This window comes from Emydura macquarii, unplaced genomic scaffold (genome assembly GCF_026122565.2).
Source record: "Emydura macquarii macquarii isolate MOO-44397 ecotype Brisbane River unplaced genomic scaffold, CSIRO-AGI_Emac_v2 contig_3019, whole genome shotgun sequence".
NCBI lineage: Eukaryota > Metazoa > Chordata > Testudines > Chelidae > Emydura > Emydura macquarii.
Window position 1 is genome coordinate 5,911,652 of NW_027133156.1, and position 20,728 is coordinate 5,932,379.

At 38.8% G+C, this 20,728-nt stretch overlaps 1 protein-coding gene across 2 annotated transcripts in view; it reads left to right on the plus strand.

Annotated features, from left to right (window-relative positions):
• The window catches only part of MDN1 (midasin AAA ATPase 1), a 147,414-nt gene that overhangs the window by 14,072 nt on the left and 112,614 nt on the right, over positions 1–20,728 (plus strand). For both annotated transcript variants that reach the window (XM_067530039.1, XM_067530040.1), the window contains 13 exons: positions 652–876; positions 2,827–2,934; positions 3,032–3,224; positions 5,100–5,312; positions 7,220–7,351; positions 9,766–9,869; positions 11,861–11,975; positions 13,927–14,120; positions 17,259–17,340; positions 18,207–18,302; positions 19,655–19,767; positions 20,426–20,574; positions 20,657–20,717. In XM_067530039.1, the coding sequence (XP_067386140.1) occupies positions 652–876; positions 2,827–2,934; positions 3,032–3,224; positions 5,100–5,312; positions 7,220–7,351; positions 9,766–9,869; positions 11,861–11,975; positions 13,927–14,120; positions 17,259–17,340; positions 18,207–18,302; positions 19,655–19,767; positions 20,426–20,574; positions 20,657–20,717 (1,785 nt within the window). The remainder of the gene's footprint in view (positions 1–651; positions 877–2,826; positions 2,935–3,031; positions 3,225–5,099; positions 5,313–7,219; positions 7,352–9,765; positions 9,870–11,860; positions 11,976–13,926; positions 14,121–17,258; positions 17,341–18,206; positions 18,303–19,654; positions 19,768–20,425; positions 20,575–20,656; positions 20,718–20,728) is intronic.

A 20,728-nucleotide genomic window follows, 5' to 3' on the forward strand; every position in this document is an offset into this window, starting at 1 on the left:
GGAAACTTACATCAACATATCTCCATCTGTCAGGGGTGTGAAAAATCTACACCCCCTGAATGATGTAGCTATGGTGACCTAATCCCCTGTGTGGACAGTGATAGGTTGATGGAAGAATTCTTCCATTGAGCTAGCTACTGCCTCTCAGGGAGGTGGATTAACTACAGTGATGGGAACCCCTCCTGTTGCAGTAGTGCGTGTTTATACTGAAGCACTACAGTGGTGCAGCTGTGTCTCTAGCATTTTAAGTGTAAATATAGCTTCGGAGTTTCACAGATAAGTACAAGGTGGAACAGATACAAGGTGGATTATGTGTTAACTACTTAAGATAAAAAGTCTATTCCACCATCTATTTAGTCGTGATGCTCTGAGTCCTTTTCCCAGATCTGAAGGAGCTGTGTAGCTTGAAAACTTATTTCACCAACAGAAGTTGGTTCAGTAAAGGATATTACATCATCCACCTTGTCTCTGCTAAAATGGTACTATTTCCAATTGTAGACAAGGCTTCAGTTTACATTTGGTTTACATTGTACCAACAATTACTGTTTCAGGACTCCTGTGGATTAGAACTCTTTTGTAGCTTGTGTTCTATGCAATGACTTGGATATACACATTGGCTTAGCTTAGTGTCTCCACTTATTTCTCTTGAAGGTTTGCTTTGAGATATTTTAAGGATACTTCACCAGTGTTCCAAAGACTCTTCTTGGAGAGTTCTGATACGAGCACAGTCCGATATGGGCGCAGACGGATGAAGTTACGGGATCTCATGGAGGCTGCTTACCGATTCCTACAACAAGAGCAGTCAGTGTTCCGGGAGCTATGGGACTGGAGTGTGTGTGTTCCGCTGCTAAGGAGTCATGACACTCTGGTCCGCTGGTAAGCTTAAATCCAAAAATCTTTTCCATTCAAGGTCAAGTGTTCTCCTAGCAGCCTTCACGTTTAAGGGGAAAGATGAGAGAAACCTTCAACAGTGCAAGACAAAGAATGTGTTAAACTGGGGTACAGATTTCATACACATCTACTGACCTCTCTCAAGAAAAAAGCCTTAAGTTTCAGTTAAAACAGGAACCCTACACTTCTAAAAACATTAAAGTTTCTATTGCAAAATGAAAGGAAAAAAACCCCTATCTACCTAACTTTGTAAATTATGATAAAGCACAGTTAGGATCACCGAAGCAACCTTGGGCTTGTTTACACACACAAGTTACAGCAGTATAAACTACATAGGCACAGAATAGAAAGTGCAGTCAATGGGTGATGCACCAGATTTAGAGGAGCTGTCCTTTGTATGCTTGTATTTCTGCCTCAGTTCCTTTTCCTTCTGATGGCACTGCTGTTCATCTGTGGAATAGTTCAGCATTGCCATTTCCTCCAACCAGTGCTTGTTGGTCATCTTGTTCTGGCTTGAATTTCTGAGCTGTACCTGCACATACTGCTCACCTCAGAGCCCAAAGAAGTCAGTGAACTCTCTGGATTCAGCAAGATATACAAAACATTTATAGCACCTTTTGATAAGATGCAAAATGCTCTGAAAGGTTGAGAGCTTGCTTACTATGGTGGTAGTTCACAAGTGGGGTGTGCATGGGTTTCAAGGGCTCCTCAACGTGATTTCTGGTCAAACTGACCCCTGGGTGGTGGAGTGAAGAAAGGTTAAGTGTCTCAATTTAAAAAAAAAACAACAGTGTTATGCTAAATTGACTTGACAGTAAGGCATATAGTTTAAATAAAAAGTTCTAAGAAGATTAGTTTAGGAGGGATGGGGATAAGAGTATCACCAAATCTCTCTCCAGGTGTTTTAAGGTTCTCATACTGAAATGCTTTTTTAGGGATTTGGCAGCTTTCTCTGCAAGAGATATGATCATTTTAGAGTTACTGGTTCATTTAACAGACTAGGTTTACATGGCTTTTTCACAATGGTTTTGGAAGGGAGAAACTAGCTGATTTTAAATTTTGTGCTGAGCCACTCTCCATCTGGAGGCTGTCCTCTTTCAGCCTCACTGAGCATTGATGGTTGTCAGAAAACAAGAACTGACTAAACTCGATGAAAAATGTATTTGCCCGTCAGACTTTGTATTTGCCCGTCAGACTTTACTTTTGAAGTATATATTAATTATTTGAAGAGGCAGTAGTATCTAATAATGAAGTCAAAAGATTTGAAGTGGTTTTAGGATTCTGTTGGCACTGAGCCTTTAGCTAATATCTTGATCTCTTGGTACTATAGCCAGTCTAACTTCAGAATTAGGTGAAAGCCAGATCTTGTAGAAAGCCACATCCTCCACTTAAGGTGAAGATATCCAAGACATGTTTGTATTTAAATAGTGTGCCTAATTGTGTTTGCCACAATAAACTGTCCTTATAGAAAGATTTGTTACAATGTGAGGCGCTTTGTTTCAACATGCCTTGACTTGAGTCAGTTTTCTCTAGAAAAATATTTCAGATTACTATACTGTCAAAAAAGACACTTACAGAACATTCAGTCAAATGAAGCAGTAAAATAAGAATCAGGAAGCAACAAATCATTGTAGAATGGTACAACATATTTGCCTTGGGCCAAACTTGGCTAGCTTACAACACAAAATTCATTGCCCCTATCAGTTACATGCCAAAAGATGAGTCTCCGATCTACTAAGAGTCAGACCACACATTCTTGATCTATAGCCAAAGTAGTTGGGGGGAGGCCAATTTTTTTCTCTCCAACAACCCCTCTGGGGGAAAAAGATGTATAAGATTCTTCTATAATTTCATGTCTTGACTTCTGAATCAGAGTCACAAAACTAGGTTTTTTAAGAATCTTTGAAACATTTTTTTTCTAAATGTTCTTTGCAGGTATACTTCAAATTGCCTGGTTTTGGTTACATGCATGAACGATGAGCATAAATTATCTTTCCTTAAGAAGATCTTCAATCCAGATGAATTAATACATTTCAGACTAAAGTAAGATGAATTTTCGCATTGAACACCTTGCATGGCTAAGTATATTTGTATAAATGACATGCAACTGCAATAATGAATGTGGACACTAATTTGACAGGCTACTGGAAGAATCACAGATGCAGAATGTGGAGAGAGCCCTTGTTTTGGCCAATCCAGACACATCTCTTTGGCACAGAGAGAAAGGGCTGCAGTATACTCAAGGAGAGATCGTATCAGGTGACCTCTCTGCAAATGTAATAGCAGTATGTGGAGTTGTGTTACCGAGGCAACAACTTGCATCTAAAGATCAGGTAGGACAGCCTCGAGTATGACCTAATTATTAAAATGTAAATGCTAAGAATTTGTTAATTTCTTAAATGATGTTGAATGTTTGTAGTACTTAGGGCAAATTTTATTTCACACTGTGCCAAGCACTGAGTCACTGTGAAGTGGAATGTTGGCATGTCAGAGTAGCTGTGTGCTGGAATGAAGCTGTGCAAGGGTTAACATAGCGATTTGTTCTGTTTCTACATACCAGTTCTTGTAAGCTGGCTATAAGAGAATGTTCAGCAACCACTTTTCCAACTTTACATACATCTTCTTTCCAAATCCAGAGGCTTTCTCAGGAACATGGAGTCATGGCCTAGCCAGCACAGAGTCCAAAACAGTCATTTGTACCTTCATGAAAATGATTTTTATACCATATGAGTTTACACCCTCTCTTTGCCAGCAGTTGCTCCCAAAATAACAGAAATTCTTTAATGGTTATTTAAAATAAAATAAAATTTACTATATGGAGGCTGCTACTTTTCTGCTAACAGGCAGGAAATGAAAAAAATAGGGACAGGGAAAAAATTTTCTACCCTTAAATTGAACTCTACTTTTTAGGTAGGTTTTAAAATGCATGTTTTAAAAGTGTTCACCTAAACAATTTTTTAAAACCTTGTATTTCTTTTTATAAACTGTGCTGAGGCAAATGAATTAAAGATTGACAAACTGAGAAACTGTCTGCCTCTAACCTGTTTTCCCCATTCCCACCCCCTTTAATTCCTGTAGCTTCAGCCAGTATCTCAGACCAGACCATCCCTCAGACGACCCTTCTTGCTTCTTCTCTAACCTGAGCTCAGCTCCTGACTCTACTCAGCCTTAGCACAAGCTGTTTAATCTAAAAGATCTGGAGAAGTGTGTAGAGAGCACCAGTTTTTCAGCACTTCTCAAGAAGTGTGGAACTCAAGGAGGCAGGATTTTCAACTTCTGAAATTCCTGGACTCTGTCTAGCAATAAATTTACAAATGAAATAAAACTGTATTTACCATCTACTAGTTTTTGTAAGTAATTTAAACTTGTTTAAAAGAGGAGTTGAAAATACAGTGCTCTTCATGTTTTTCAATGAAGGATGAGTTCCATTTTCTCTAACTCCTCTCTCCTTGCTTGTCAGGAAAATGGCAACCTCTGTGGAATAAACTGAAGTATTCACATCTGTAGAAAAGTTAAGATATGTTAAGAATGTATTCATGATTCATCATCTTACACACTGATTAGAAAATACCCTTTAAAGGTCTAAATGCCTAAAATAATTTGAGTAAGAAATAGTGTAGAATATTTTGCATATTTTTTTTAATTTTCATACATCAGTGAATTTAGTGGCTCCACACTTTTGTCTGTGCAAATCTGAATAGATTCTGCACTTTAATACCATGAGTCAGGTTATCAGTAAATAATTGCTGTTGGATTTTGGTAAGGCTTTGTCCTGTAATAGAGCACTGCTCTGATGACTTCATCTGCTGCATACATCAAATTATTTTTTTTATAGGTAAGTCTGACATAAGTTGGTGCAACATTGAAATAATCACTCTACTTTTATTGCAACTGCAGTCTGAGTGGCTTTTGACAGCAAATTGGCTCATACATACACTTTATAAATTGTGTGTTTTTTATTATAGATTTCTGATGGGTTGAATCTGTATTTTAATTCTAACCATTAAGTGTGGTGTGTTCACTCTGCATTCTCAATGACCCGTTATATCATTTGGCATAAGCTCATAGTTAGCGCTACATAGCCAGTATTTTCTAGCATTCAGACTCATTTTTATTAATGCAGCATTGGAGCATTCCAGTAATACTGTACACAACTCATCTGTGCGTAAACACTTCAACATGGTAACTCAAGTTCTCCACCCTAACAGGAAAGTACCATTAACCATTTTGTGCTGGTTGAATCTACCTGCACGAATCTTCAAAACCTCGCTATGGCAGTAGCTTTCCAGAATCCCGTATTATTAGAGGGACCAATAGGATGTGGCAAAACATCTTTAATTGAGTACTTAGCAGTCATCACAGGAAGAATGAAGCCCCCGCATATTCTGAAAGTTCAGCTTGGAGATCAGACAGACAGTAAGGTAATGGAAACATATTCCTGCTATGGGGAGAAGGGTAGACTCATCTATGCTTGTCACTTAAAACCCTGTCCTTATATCTGGACTTACATTGCTTAAGTTTTGAAATATGAAGTATTGATCTACAGCAAGTCCAAATTCCTAATGGGAATTGAAGAATTTGAAGATGAGAAACTTCAAGATGAGATCTCAGTAAGTTTTAAATTCTTCTCAAAAACTGCATCATATTGATTAATTTTTTTAAAAGTTACTAAGTTTCTTAGGACTTGTCTACATGAGAGAGCTGTTCTGATTGATTAAAGGGATGATTCTAAATTGATTTAGTTTAAACTGGTGTAAAAGTCTGTGTGGACACTCTTCTTTCAGTTTTAAACCAGGGTTTTTTCTGTTTGCTTTGAGACACTTGGGGGCAGGTTTAAGTTACACTGAAATAAGTTATCTTTAAACTGGTATGAGTGTTTACAGAGGGTTTGCATTGATATAACTAAATAGATTTTAAAACTGATTTAAGTTAAACTGGTGAAGCTTTGTGATGTAGACAAGACCTAAGTGAAAATAATTGCACAGTCTTGAGGTATTTCTTGCATGTCCTGGTGAGTTTGAGCTGAAGTAACAAACACTTGTTAGGAATGGTCTAGATAATGCTTGTTCTGCCATAAATGAAGGGGACTGGACTAGATGACTTTGCAAGGTCCCTTCCAGTCCTACGACGCTGTGATTCTATATTCTCAGTGTACACTGTGGCTAGGAGGGCACTAAGAATTTCATTTAACATTTGTTAAACACCTACAGTTTTCTCAGCAGGCTAACATTCATCAACAGTGCTAACTTTGGGGATTTTGTTGCCAGACGCAGTGGCCTCTCCCACTTGCATGGAAGAGCGAGTCATTTTCACCAACTCTGAAATATGTAGAAAGGTAGAATTAAAACTGCCTCACAGAGCTTAGTTGTAAGATCACCATCTCAGGAAAGTGTGATGAGATTGGAAATAAGTAGTAAAGTCTAAAGGTACAAAAAATTAAATATTTAACTGGAATAATCCAAAAAATGCTTAGAACAGGAGTATGTATCTTTATGGCACAGAATTTCTAGTGAGTTTCTAGAAAAAGCTTTTTATGTTAAAATGCATCTTATTTTTGCTTTATATATTTGTTTATAGTCCAATTTAATTGTTTCTCCAAACTTGGTACTCTCTTAGTTGTGGGTTTTTCATACAGGGATGGGGAGGGTGGAAAACATTTTTAGAAATAGGAAAATATGGATGTGAAGCTACAGTCTATTGGCGTATCCAGAGACCGGTGGAATACCTGAATCTACTTTCTCTTTATTTAATATGAGCTACATTTCAAGTCTCCTTTTTTGAAGATAAAACTTGTGCTTAATAAAGGTCTGTGAGACCTTGTCTATGAGTGGATGTAATTAGCTGTTGTAAACTATTTATAAAACTTCATTTTTTTCCTATTTTGTAAGTACTTTGAATAGTAACTCCATGTTTCATCTTGATGGAAAAGACACAAAGAGTTGGGATATGTTACGCTAGCAAGGAGTCATATCAAACCATGGGAAGTAATTGGTTTAATAAAAATTGTGTATATACTCCTGATGTTTCCAGTGTTAACCACTTTTCCTAAGAAGGCTGCGTCTAGCTATAGAACAGTTTTAGATGCTAGCTCATCTAATCTGTTAAGAGAACAAATGGGAGTGTTTCAGGAATGTTAGTGCTAATATTTTTCTTTGAACACTAAAATGAGTGTAATACAGAAAAAAATCTAGCTCAAGAGGGTGTTGACATTTAGTAATGGGCAAGCTATGTAAATGACTTAATGCTGATGTCAGATATATTATGTAAGTTATTTCTCTGAGTTCATCAAGGCTTATTAGTAAGTTATTACTAACTTTTTTTTTTGCAGACATTACTGGGTATGTATCGTTGTACAGATGTGCCAGGGGAGTTTGTATGGCAGTCTGGAACCTTGACGCAAGCTGTCACTAAAGGGCACTGGATAGTGCTGGAGGATATTGACTATGCTCCTCTGGATGTGGTATGCAATTTACCTTCTCTTATAAGCAACATTGTAAAATAAGTGGGTGGTAGGTTGAGGCATGCTGCTAGTTGGTTTTGCAGGCTAATGTCCAGTCAGTGGTAATATGTTGACCTCTTGGATCTGATGTGTTGCTGGTGTGGGGATTGGGAAGAAAAGGATATTTAATTAAGTAATCTGAATTGACTGATTAGAATAATAGGCTTATTTTTCTTGCTGGTTTAGAGTTCTGCTGATGGTGAGTCTGCCTAGTGTTACTTTCTTTTTCACTCATCCATCCCTGTCCCAGCTGGGACAGTATAAAAGCTTATACCATATGATCTGGAATAAGTACTATGAGGTTTACCTTAATTGAATCCTAATAGTCAGTTATAGAACTAGTGTTCATTAGAGAGAGCTTTTCCTTATATTGGTGACTGGAATGCTCCACTGCCTTCTACAAAGAGGCATCTCATAGAAATATTGCACCATTGCGGGTCTCTTGGGCATTCAGCCAAATTTCAAATTCTTTTCTGCATGCAGTTATTTTTTCATAGCTCTGTAAAGCATCCTTTATGGCACTAACTCTGTTGCCAGTTTTATTTATTGGGACGCAGGCTTTCAAAGCATAGGGATCCTATAACAAAGCCAATATATAGTCTCCTTATGAATTTAGATCTTAAGCAATTTTATGGGGCTGCTTGAATTATTCTGAAGTGTCCTTTTTTAAAAGGTAAACTAGAGTTTAATTTAGCCTGAATTTTTATGATGTGTATAGTTCTACTTTATAATCCATGCTTTCCTATGAACACCTTGTCTATATTTGAGTCTTTTACCACTAGAGGGTTGCATACTTCCTCACTTCTGTAGGCTGAGCTCATTGTATGCACCAAACTCCATGCATCCTGCCATCCTTCCTCCTTCCCCTGCCCCAGCAAGCTCCTTCTATGGCACCTTCCCTGCAACCCTGACCCTTCCATCAACCCATTATTTCTTTTCTTTTCTGTTTGGGAGGTAAGTCATTCAGGGCGTTGACATTGTATACTATTGGGATGATGATCAGAGCTGGGATATGAGGATATAATTATGATGGAAGGTGCTAATGGTTGCCATAAACAAGGTATTTTATCTAGGGACAAACTTTGCTTGGGCAATTGAAAAGACAGGGCTTTAAAACATATGCAAGGATGAAACTACCTTTTAGTCCACTGGGCTATCAAAAGACAATATTTCTGACTTGTATGGTGCATTGTAAAAATTGGGATACCATAGTTGTCAGGGTGAAGAAAGATGAAAAGGAAAATGATGATGGTCATTTTTCTATCCATTCTGCATTAAAATGTGAATGATGTTAGAAATAACCAAACAGGTTGTCCCTGGGGCAGACTGGGGAGACAGAACCCTTTATTGCCTGCTCGATGCCGTGAGTGAGCGACGGGGGCGTTACTTTACAATCCTTTTATCCATAGCAGTATGTAAATATATACATTTCTAGCAATTCCCCATAGACCCTTATTTGGTTACATTTACATCTATAAAATGAATATTAACAACTACATAATGAATACAATTATACCCACCCTTGTTTGTTGTTTACAGGATTACCATACAGAGGTCAGGCACATCACCTTAAAACCTATAAATTTTACACTAACATTCTTTGAAGTAAAGGTATGCCAGGGGGAGAAGGAAGATAATGCTTTCTTCTCACCAAAAGGCCTTGCACAAAAATGGAGATAATTCTTTATAAGCCTCATTCCCGGCACAGATGGCCAGGAATGGAGGAAAAGAAGAGAGATAACAGATTCTAATTAGAATTCACACCAATTAACAGAAACAAGGTTTGCCTGTGCCATGACCCCATTTCCTGTAACTTAGGTCTGACCATTTGTCCAGCTTTTAACTCTTTTCTCTCCTACAAATGCCAGCAAGAAAGAGTGTAGTAATGTGCTTTTACTTATGGAATTTGCTGCTGAATGATGTTAACTGAGACTGTTAACTCAATCCTTATCAGTGTCACTTAGAAGTTATACAGACAAAAGTGGTCTGTCACTCAGGGGTTTGAAAAACACACCTCTGAGCGACATAAGTTACACCAACAGAAGCATTGGTGTAGCCAGTGTTATGTAAGCTGGATCTCCCACCGACAAAGCTACCGCCGTTCGTTTGGAATGGTTTAATTAGGTTGACTAGAGAGCTTTCTCTCGTCAGCATAGAGTGGCTACATGGGAGATCTTACTGTGGTGCAGCCTTAGAAACAAGTACATTTGGGTAAAGAACCTTTGAGAGGAACTTTTTGATTTGCATATTGAGGTAGCCCAGTGTAAGTGGGCTGGTGACTCATGAAACAAATGCAGTCTGGGTGGGTGGGCTTCTCCCAAAAGAAGCATGAGTATTGTTTTGTTTCCAAGGTTAGAGTTCTTTCTCTTCTTCAGATCTCTGTGCTGATTCCTCTTCTGGAAAGTGGAGAATTATTGATTCCTGGTCGTGGGGACTGTTTTAAAGTGGCTCCTGGATTCCAGTTTTTTGCAACCAGAAGGTAGGCATGTAAGGTAAAATGAACACAGGAACGTTAATTGGCTGCTTTTAAGCTGAAGGCAACAAGAGAAGGAAGTCAGACAGACATAAAGATCAAACTGCTAGAATGCAATACAAAGACTTTATTAATCATAAAATGTAACAGGAATGCATTAAATATCGAACAGCTTTACAGTTGGACTGGATCTGGACTATAGCATCTTATGCAAATGTTACTTCAGCAAGTCTGAAGGAAGGCTTTGTAGGTTAAAAAAAATAAGAAAGTTAATAAATATTCAGATTGGGTGGGCTAGCATTTTCCTTTGTGGTAAGCGTTTTTGGCTCAGAATGGTAATACACTCTTATTTTCAATATGTAAAATATTTGATTCTCACTTTTTTGTAGTGCTTATGAAAATTGGAAGTATACCAAAGTATATAGTGCACTATTTAAAGGGATATTGTTGAGTACATTAACGTTTTGCAACACTCTTCAAAACTTGAAACAACTTTTTCCTATTACTTATGTCTTTACTCCTTTGATAAAATATTTTCTTCCTGTTGACCATTGTTTGTTATTTGGGAGCTTACCCCAATATGCATCTGTCTTGATATACTAGAATTGTTAGCTCTGTTGACACTACTCTGGTGCTACACACCCCTTTAGTATAGCAGTGCCAAGTATTAGTGGGACAGTCTCTAAATAGTCAAGAGTATGTTGGATTTTCTTTAATTTGAAGGAGTGAATTTAAAAAAAAAACCCCAAGGATAGAACATCAAGGTGTGTAAGTAAAAGACTGATGACCAGTATGTTGCATGCATAGGACTGCTGCCATGGAGGGCATGGCATGGGCTTTGAGGACGGAGGGAGTAGTTGTGTGCATTGTGTCTTAATGTGCAGTAGTAGGCTTTGCTGGTGCGACTTGCAGCTGCAGAGAGAGCCAGGAGATGGTGAACTCAGAGAAAACACTGTCAGGAAATTGAGTCAGTGTGAGAAGATCCCAAGGCAGCTTGTTAGCCATCCTTACTCTGCTGAGAAGGGAAGGGTTAAACAGGGCAAAAACCAGGGGGTTGTGGGCAAGGAAGAAGGAACAAAACACGAGGGGGCAAAGATAGGGAGCCGTGAAAACTGGAGTAGCAAGGGCAGACAGAGTGACAAGAAGAGTGAGACCAAAACCCAGAAGGGGTGAGAAACAACTGGCAACAGTAATGCAGTGGCATGGGGGGGGGGACGGACGAGCAGAGATCAGAGACAAGGGGAGTGCATTTCCTGTATATGTGAAATCAGATCTCTGCAACAGGAAATAACCTTCTTCCTCTGCTCAGATGCCCTGCAGAGGTCCCATCACTGATGCTATGTCTGAAGGAGCTCTATGGCTATTGAGGTCTGGAGCCATGGGTAAGAGCAATGTGCTCCATGTCACTGTTTTGTCCAGACCTGACAGACTTTGCAGATCACAATTATAATTTCCCCTGGTCCACCTCTGCAACTGTGAAGTGAAAGTGAAGTGAAGTGAAAGCATGGATCCTGCAAGAGTAGTGGGAGTCAGCACAGAACTCCGAGTCAGGACAGATGCAGCAGCTATCTGTGTAGTGTTGAGAACAGGAGAGGATCTGGGAAGTGAGGACGCATAACCCCCTACTCATTCCAAGTCCCTCCCCTGGATAGGCAATGTATAGGAAACTTGGTAAGGGAAATCTCCAGGGTAGTTTGCTGCTGCTTTGGCTCGCTTCTTTCTGCATGTTTCTCTTTAGGAATAGGCAGTTTGGGCCAAGAAATATACACCAATAAGGGGTGGGTGATATGGAAAAGAGACAGGATGACATGGGGCTTCTGTTATGGACCCTGGGAGCCCTGTGCATGCGGATCAGCTCAAGACAACCATGCTAAGTGTTCTAATCCTTTGAGCTGTTGGAATAATCCTATTGTAGAATATAATGGAATGTTGAATTCTTCCGTAAAACAATATGTAATATTCTGTATAACTCCACTGGGTGTGTTTGTTTAATTTAGAGTCTTCAGCTGTGGTGATGGTTGGTACCGACAGCAAAACAGTCATGCTACTCTTCTGGATAAGTATTGGACCAAAATTCGAGTGGACAACATGAGTAAAGCAGAACTCAAAGAGGTATGTGGGGTAATGTCATTATGGACCAACAGACATTGCTCCATAGTTAAGGTTACAATTGAGATTCCATAAAGAGCCTGATTCTTATTTTTGCTGTCCGATATCCACAACATAGTCATATTGGCTTCAAAATGGTTAGGTTAGATCTGGGACAAAGGAATTACTTATTCTATAAAACTTGGAAGTGAATCAGACAGAGATTCTGTCAACCCCAAAATAGAACAATTCAACACAACTCTGAATCCAAACTTTTTTTTGCCACTCAGTATAAGAAAAAGAGAATCAATTTTACTGAACTCCTAGCAGTGTTCTAGTGCGCAGGATCAAAGTTAGTTGATATAAAATTACAAAAGTAATTCATATTTTCTTTAACCTCTCTAGGGAATGTTTACTTCAGTTGAACTTAGTATAGTACATCAAATGACTGCTGGAGAAGAAAGCTTCCATTTAAAAAGTCATTCTCTAGCCCTTTTATTTGCAGATATAGAGCTCAAAGTACAATGAATGTGAAGAAGGCTTGTCAATGAGGGAAAACTTTTTTGGGTTTTTTGGTCACCCCCCTCCCTACACCCCATTCAAAAGACTTGAGGGGGAAATGTTCTTCTAATTCTCATGAAGGCATGGAAGGGATCCAACAAGCCTCTTAGGATATATCTACACTGTAGTTAAACACCCGTGGCTGGCCTATGGCAGGTGACTTGGGCTTGTAGAGCTGTAAAATGGCAGTGTAAGCATTTGGGCTCGGGCTGGAGCCTAGGCTCTGGGACCCTCCCCCGATTGAATTCATAACATGACCTGATGTTATGCCGTAACTTATCTCTAGCTTGCCTCTGAATTTTCATTTCACTTTACTCCTCTTTTACCAGGCCTTGCTTGACTATTGTCAAGCCTGTTTTTAGGAAATAGATTTTTGGGTCTACAGTAGATTCCATTTATTAGCAGCCTCTTGGTTGCCAGCAAAAAGTTGCTATTGTCCCACAGTTGCTAATAAGGAGCAAGCAGGTTTCTGAGGCAGCAGCCAGGGAAGGAAGCGCTGTGACGTGCCTTCCCTTGTTGCAGCTCACAAACCTACGTGTGGGCAGGACAGCAGCAAGGAGCAAGCAGCTGCAGCCCGAATGTCAGGGCTTTCCAGAGAATGGGGGTGCTGGGGTGCATGGAGCTACACAGTACCTCACCCTGCCCCAGGTGTAGGATCTCAACACGTCCCAGCACCTCCTTCCTTATGTAGAGTGCCCTGGTGGGGTTTAGTTGGGAGAGCGCAGGCACTGGCAGAGGTACCGTGCAGCTTCAGCATCAGGGCTGCAGCTGCTGATCCCCCACTCTGCCCACAGCCCCTTACCTCCTGTGTGATCCCTGTGTGCAGGCAGGTTTGCAGGCTGCCCTCCCAGAAGGAAGTGTTCGGACTGGCTGAGCACCAGCCCAGGTAGGTTTGTACCTCTCTAGTCATGGAAGGCAGATCCCAGAACTTTCTTCCCTGACTGCAGCTCCACAAACCTGCATTCAGGGGTGCTCAGCCTATCCCAGTGCTTCTTTCCGGGGCCGCAGCCCTGCATACTTGCCTGTAGGTGGATCCTTTCTTTTAAAAAAATATGCTTAATAAGCGACGTGCTGTTGCCAATATCCAAACCCCTAACATTAAAATCAATGGGATGAGATTGGTTCCTGGCAAAACATTGCTGTTAACTGGAAGTTATTCATATCCAGGTTTCTATTAAGCCGTATCTATTGTACTTACATTTCAACACAGTTCTGTATAACATAAGCAAGCACCATCATCATAGGCTACAAAAGTACTTAACTTCTTTTTAAGACTGGATCCCCTTATTAGGCAATAATTCTGTCTTTGTAACTGGCCTCCTTGGAGAGTGATTATCTATGTATATCATAATAAAACTTGCATGACCAGCAGTTAGCTTCTGCCTTTATACAAATTACAATTTCTGTTTCTCAGGTTCTTAAGGGCAGATACCCTAGCCTTGCTGCTGTGACTGATCGTCTATTAGACATTTATCTTCAGCTTACTGGAGACAAGCATCAAACATTGGAAATCAGTTTTCCTGGCTGTGAGCAGCGATCGGAAGATGCATCAGAACTGAGAAAAGAAAACAAAAGGCCAAGTCTGGAGGGAAGAGAACTATCTCTGAGGTAAGTTTGTCCCTTACACATTTATTTAGAGAATATTTAGCCAGCTGGTGATAGTTTACAGTAAATCTTGGCATGGTTTGTGTTTTTTTAATTGAGGAAAAAACAGTTAAAATTATGAAACCTCAGTTAAAAAAATTAATGAGCCTGGAAAATTCTGTCATTCTTTTTGTTCATTTTAAAGTAGTTTTTATTGCTTTTTAGCCCCCTAGAACTCTAAATCCAAATGATGTTAGGATTCACTTTCATGTTTATTATGGAATATAACTATTATGAAAGACTGACTGTATAATTTTGAATTGTTTGAACAGCTTTGGGGTCAAGAATCTCAAGGGATTAGAAATAAGAATTTAATATAAAGCAACAGGGATATTTCTCAGCGTCTTTTAAAGCAAAACGTATAAAGTCTAGTAGATAAGATTTGGTAATCACTACTAAAACTTCTTGTTGAACTGTGACACAAATAAGATTAATGGTAACTAATAAATATTTTTTCATTTGTCATATTCTTTATTTGCACATCAGATTAGTGAATCTTGGTATTAAGCAATTGTTTATGGCATTCTAATCTATAGTTGCTCAAAGTAACCAATCCTGTAGCATTCAATTGTTTTATGGCTTTTTGTGACATAAAATGGCCATACGGGGTCAGAACAATGGTACCTCTAGCCCAGTATCCTGTCTTCCAACAGAAGCCAATGCCAGGTGCTTTAGAGGGAAATGAACAGAACAGGCAATCATCAAGTGATCCATCCCCTGTTGTCCACTCACAGCTTCTAGCAAACAGAGGCGAGGGACACTCAGAGCATTGGTTTGCATCCCTAACCATCCTCGATAATAGCCATTGATGGGCCTATCCTCCATGGACTTACCTAATTCTTTTGTGAACTCTGTTATAGTTTTGGCCTTCACAACATCCTTGGCAATGAGTTCCACAGGTTGACTATGCATTGTGTGAAGAAGTACTTCCTTTTGTTTGTTTTAAACCTGCTGCCTATTAATTTCATTGGGTGTCCCCTAGTTCTTGTGTTATGTGAAGGAGTAAATAACATTTCCTTATGCACTTTCTCCACATCAGTCAAAATGTTATAGTCCTCTATCATATCCCCTCTTAGTTGTCTTTTCTTAATCTCTCCTCGTATGGAAGTTGTTCCATACCCCTGATCATTTTTGTTGCCTTTTCTGTACTTATATTAGAATTGAAAAATCTTTTTTGAGATGGGCCATCCAGATCTGCATGCAATATTCAAGATGTGAGCGTACCGTGGATTTATATGGAGGCATTATGATATTTTCTATCTTATTATCTATCCCTTTCCTAATGGTTCCTAACGATCTGTTAGTTTTTTTGACTACCGCTGCACTTTTAGTGGATGTTTTCAGAGAACTGTGCACAATGACTCTGAGATCTCTTTCTTGAGTAGTAACAGTTAATTTAGACCCCATGATTTTGAATGTGTAGTTGAGATTGTTTTCAAATATGTATTACTTCGCATTTATCAATATTGAATTTCATATGCCATTTTGTTGCCCTGTCACCCGTTTTGTGAGAGCCCTTTGTAACTCTTTGCACTCTGCTTTAGACTTAACTATCTTGCGTAGTTTTGTATCATCTGCAAATTTTCCACTTCAGTGTAAACACTGGACATCTCTCTCCATTCTGAAAACTGACCATTTATTCCTACCCTTTGTTTCCTATCTTTTAACCAGTTACTGATTCATGAGAGGACCTTTCCTCTTATCCCATGACTGCTTACTTTTCTTAAGAGCTTGTGGAAATCTAAATACAGTATATCCACTAGATCCCTCTTGTTCACATGTTTGTTGCCCCCCTCAAAGAATTCTAATAGATTGGTGAGGCATGATTTCACTTTACAAAAACCATGTTGACTCTTCTCCAACAGATCATGTTCATCTATGTGCCCTTACTATAGTTCTTTTTACTATAGTACTGTTCTTTACTATAATTTCAACCAATTTGCCTGGTACTGAAGTTAGGCTCACTGATCTGTAATTGTCAGAATCACCTCTGGAGCCTTTTTAAAAATTGGTGTTTATATTAGCTATCCTCCAGTCATCTAGTACTCACACTGATTTAAATGATAGGTTACATACCACAGTTAGTAATTCTGCAATTTCACATTTGAGTTTCTTCAGAATTCTTGGGTGGATACCATCTGTTCCTGGTGATTTATTGTTGTTTAATTTATCAGTTTGCTCCAAAACCTTCTCCAATGACACCTCAATCTTGGATAGTTCCTCAGATTTGTCACCTAAAAAGAACAGCTCAGGTGTGGGAATCTTGCTCACATCCTCTGCGGTGAAGACAGATGCAGAGAATTCATTTAGTTTCTCCACAATGGCCTTTGCTCCTTTAGCACATTTATCATCCTGTGGCTCCACTGATTGTTTAGTAGCCTTCCTGCTTCTGATGTACTTAACTTTTTTTTTTGATGTTAGTATTTGAGTCTTTGGCTGGTTGCTCTTCAAATTCCTTTTTTGGCCTTCCTAATTATGACAAAATGCAGAGTGAATTGTTGGATTTTCTCTCTTCTCACATTGAAGATAGCTGTACTGAATTTATATAATCAATACTATTTCATGAAAAAATATGCAAGAACTAGATATGTGGTGGTGCACGATAGCCTTGGGGTTTGATAGAAATGGCATGCATTTAAAACATAGCCAGTTGCACACTTAATATTAGGCATAAACTTTGTCATCATAAAAATGTTTGTTTTGTTCTGAAGTTCAGAAGGAAGGAGGTATTGACAAGCAATCTGAGCTTTGAAAAGTTGTTCCTTGTAAATTACTCAATAAAGAGAGCATGCTTTTCGTAATAACTTTGTTTATCTAGAATTGTTAGTGTGGTGTGCATATCTGGCTGTTTCTGATATTTCGTAGTACTTCTACAGAACAGACATTATGGTTCTTTAAGTAGTCATTTGCGCTTTGGCACGCACGTGTCATTTATATCATAACTTCATGTGTACAATAAAAAGTAAAATAAAATCTGAATGAAAATAAAATCTAGTTACCAGCAGGGAGGGTAATTGGACTGAGTTGAATAACCGAGGAAAGAAGAGCTTTGTATTATTGAGTCAGCTCTCCTAAAACATGGCTTCCTCTCTCTTGTCTTAGAGATTTATTGAATTGGTGCAGCAGGATTGCCTACAACTTTGACAGCTCTTCCTCAACTACTGCAGTGAAAATTTTTCAAGAGGTACAGTAAGACTATCCATTTTACAGTTGTTCACTAAAGTTTTTCGTGTTAGCCCTTAAAACAAAATAAGACTCAATATAAAAAAGAGTGCTGCCTTGGACAGATTCTGGTTGGAGTTATTGATGCAATCACAGACCATGCTAGAGGCGTCCCTATGGGCTTAGACATTTCGGACCTAGCAAAGATATGCGTGTAGTAACATGCTGAATGTCGTTCTGACCAATTTACTGGAATATAAAATACATGATGGTGTGGTGTGACATAAGTTTTATTGGTGAGAGTTTGGAAAGGCACATTACTTGTGAGTGGCAAAGCTATGTATTATATATATCATCCCAAGTGTGTACCATTTGTGCATCCTAAATGCTACAAAAATACAACTGTAGGAATATTTTAATGTCTTTATAAAAAAAAAACAAACCCCAGAAATATTGTATTCTCCTCCTATGATCCAGATGCCTTTAGCTATGCTAAATCCAACTGTGCAGGTCCTTTCCCCGAATGTGGAACTTCCCCTCTTACATATTACCCTAACTTGTAATGCAGAGCTGGTATTGTCCAATCCTGCATCAGTGGTATCTTTAAGGTGTGGTATCTCCTGACCCATGAGGAAATGCTTATCACCCAGGAAGATTTTAAAACTGACACTAAGATATAGAAATGTTGTTTGAAGAAATTAAGGCTTTTTTATGGTTCCTTCTGAAGTTTGTGCGGTTGGACTCATAGGGCCAGATCCAAAGTCCACTGAAATCAATTAAAAGACTTTCACTGACTTCAGTGAGCTCTGGATTAGGATACCTGAAGAAGTGGTTTCTGTCAGGTTATGTCATATTAACTGAAGATGTGGTGTTTTTTTCCCTTGACAGGCATTAGACTGTTTTACAGCTATGCTGTCCAAGCAAGGGAGCAGACAGAAAATGGCAGAAATTATTGGAAGCAAACTAAATATTTCCAAGAAAAAGGTATATTGAGAAATGATTAGTGTGATCTTTATTTAAAATATTCTAAATTGCTCAATAAACGAAAGGTGAAAGATGATTTTTTTGTCTGGATGAAACTGTTTAATTTCACAGTTACAGGCATAAGTAAAACTGGTTATTCATGTGTAGCAAAATGCTGATACTGATGCTGCTTTAGCTTTTTAGCATAGATGCAGTTTGAAAAAGCATGTGTATCAGAATGCTTCTGAGTCCACATAGTAAAGTAATATTAGTCTTAGAAACCCTCCTTAAAAGGATAGATGGTGTGTTTGAAATTTTTGGAAGTGACTAATTTAAGAATAACAAGGCCTGAGACAATTTAGACAAAATTTAAAAATTTTCCTTTTTTCCCCTGCTGTTCCACTGCTGTTTAGAGTAGTCTTTGAAAAAGGCCCAAGTACAGCAGCACCTAATATACCTGGGCCCCCAACTCCTCTTCCTTTCTGTGCTTATCACTGCTTTCTGACTCTCCAGTTATAGTTTCAGCTTTGCTGCTAATGTTTATGGTAAACACCCTCTTAAAGGGTCTGGAGTAGAGTATAAATGTGAACTTCCTCCAGGTCTGTGGCAGGTGTCCTCGTCATGCTAATGCATGAGAAACAAAGGACAACACCATCAACAAAACTATGAATTTGACTAGCGCAAAGCAAATGGAAAATGTTTCCTCTAGTCTTTCACTTATAGTTAACTTGGATAACTTATAAAATTTACAGATAAAAATGTGACCTTCCTCTCTTCCTACCTCCGTCCTCTACCCCAAAATTGACAGTATTCCTCCTTCTCAGCTTTCTTTAATGAAGAAAAACATTAGCTCTTTGAGAAAATTCAAAAGGTCAAATATCTACAGATCTTTCTGTTCACTTCTCTCCTTTCCCATTGTTTAAGTATAGAAACAGAAGAATCTGTAACAATGCCACGAATATCCTGTTGAAACAGACGTCCACTCAGTGCTTCTATACATAAAATATATTATGCCTCATCCAACAAGCTGTTTGCTTTCCTGCTTCAGCAGAGCACAGATTAAACTAACTAAATTCTGATTCAGGTTTATGTAATTGACTATTAAGGAGATCGACAAAATAGAACCATAGTGACATAGGTTTCGTAAGACGTACAGAGAGTAATCAATAGTTGCCCAGTGGAAAAGGACCAATGGGATGGAGGGGTGGAATTTTGAAGATTCTAAAGTCTTTTAAGTGATGAGGAAAAAACATGTGTTTATGAGCAAATGAGCTTGTTCCACAATCATACTAGAAAATGTAGAGGCTATGATTTGCATAAAGTAGGAGGCAGAATTATGGTATCCAATAGGAGTAATGATGCTTTCTATACAGGCAGAGTTCTATTGTCAACTTCATAAACCAGAAATTCGAATAGGGGAACATGATGTCTGTGTGGGAAGAGTGCGGCTCTTGCGGAAGCAAATGCAGGCGCTTCTTATACAAAGGTAAAGATGATTGTAGCTCACCCTTCCTGTACCTTTTTTCCTGGGAGCTATAGATTTTTTGTTTGAGTCGAATGAATTGAAAGCTGAAGTGTAAAAGCTGCATGTAAGATAGCTTGGCAACATCATTTTAAGCAAAGGAATGAGGCTTTGTTTTGATATCAGGATCTTATATCAAGACTGAGATGTCGGCATGGCATCTCTAACAAACCCAGGATGGAGATTCTCTGCATCTTTTAAGTCAGAACATCTTGAAATCAGGCTAGAGCTGGAAATGCTATGGGAAGGTGTTGGGTGGTGTCAGTAGCATCTCTGACTTGATGAAGGGAGTGTTTGCAGGATGCTGCACCAGAACCTGTTTTGATGGCAGTAACTCAGGTGGGAGTGAAGAAGGAAGTATAAAAAAGCAAGGCTTCCTGTGAGAAGCCCAAATTTCTTTATTAAAAGCAATAAAAAATTAATCACAAAAAAGCCTAAATTTCTGAGTTGTAAATAGAGAAAATGAACGTGTGTCTAATTGGATACTTAAACACATATCTTAGAGCTAGTTTTTTTCAGATATATTTTCTTTAGTTATAACTCTAAGGGAAAAAAATTAAAATTGAAGTGATAGCTTCTTGAGGTACCCTGTCCTTAATAGCTGCCTTTTCTGGATTGGCAGGGAGAAGCACACCTTCGCTGCTACTCGCCCATCTTCAGTACTGATTGAACAGCTTGCTGTGTGTGTTGACAAAGGAGAGCCTGTGCTGTTGGTGGGTGAAACGGGAACTGGCAAAACTTCAACTGTCCAATATCTTGCTCATATCACAGGTAAAATACAGTATAAACCTTATACCTTGTACAAAGGCAGTAGAAAGTACATGAATGATGACTTTTCTTGTTTTGTTCCAAGGACATCATTTGAGGGTAATCAATATGAACCAACAGAGTGACACTGCAGATCTGCTTGGAGGGTGAGTCATTG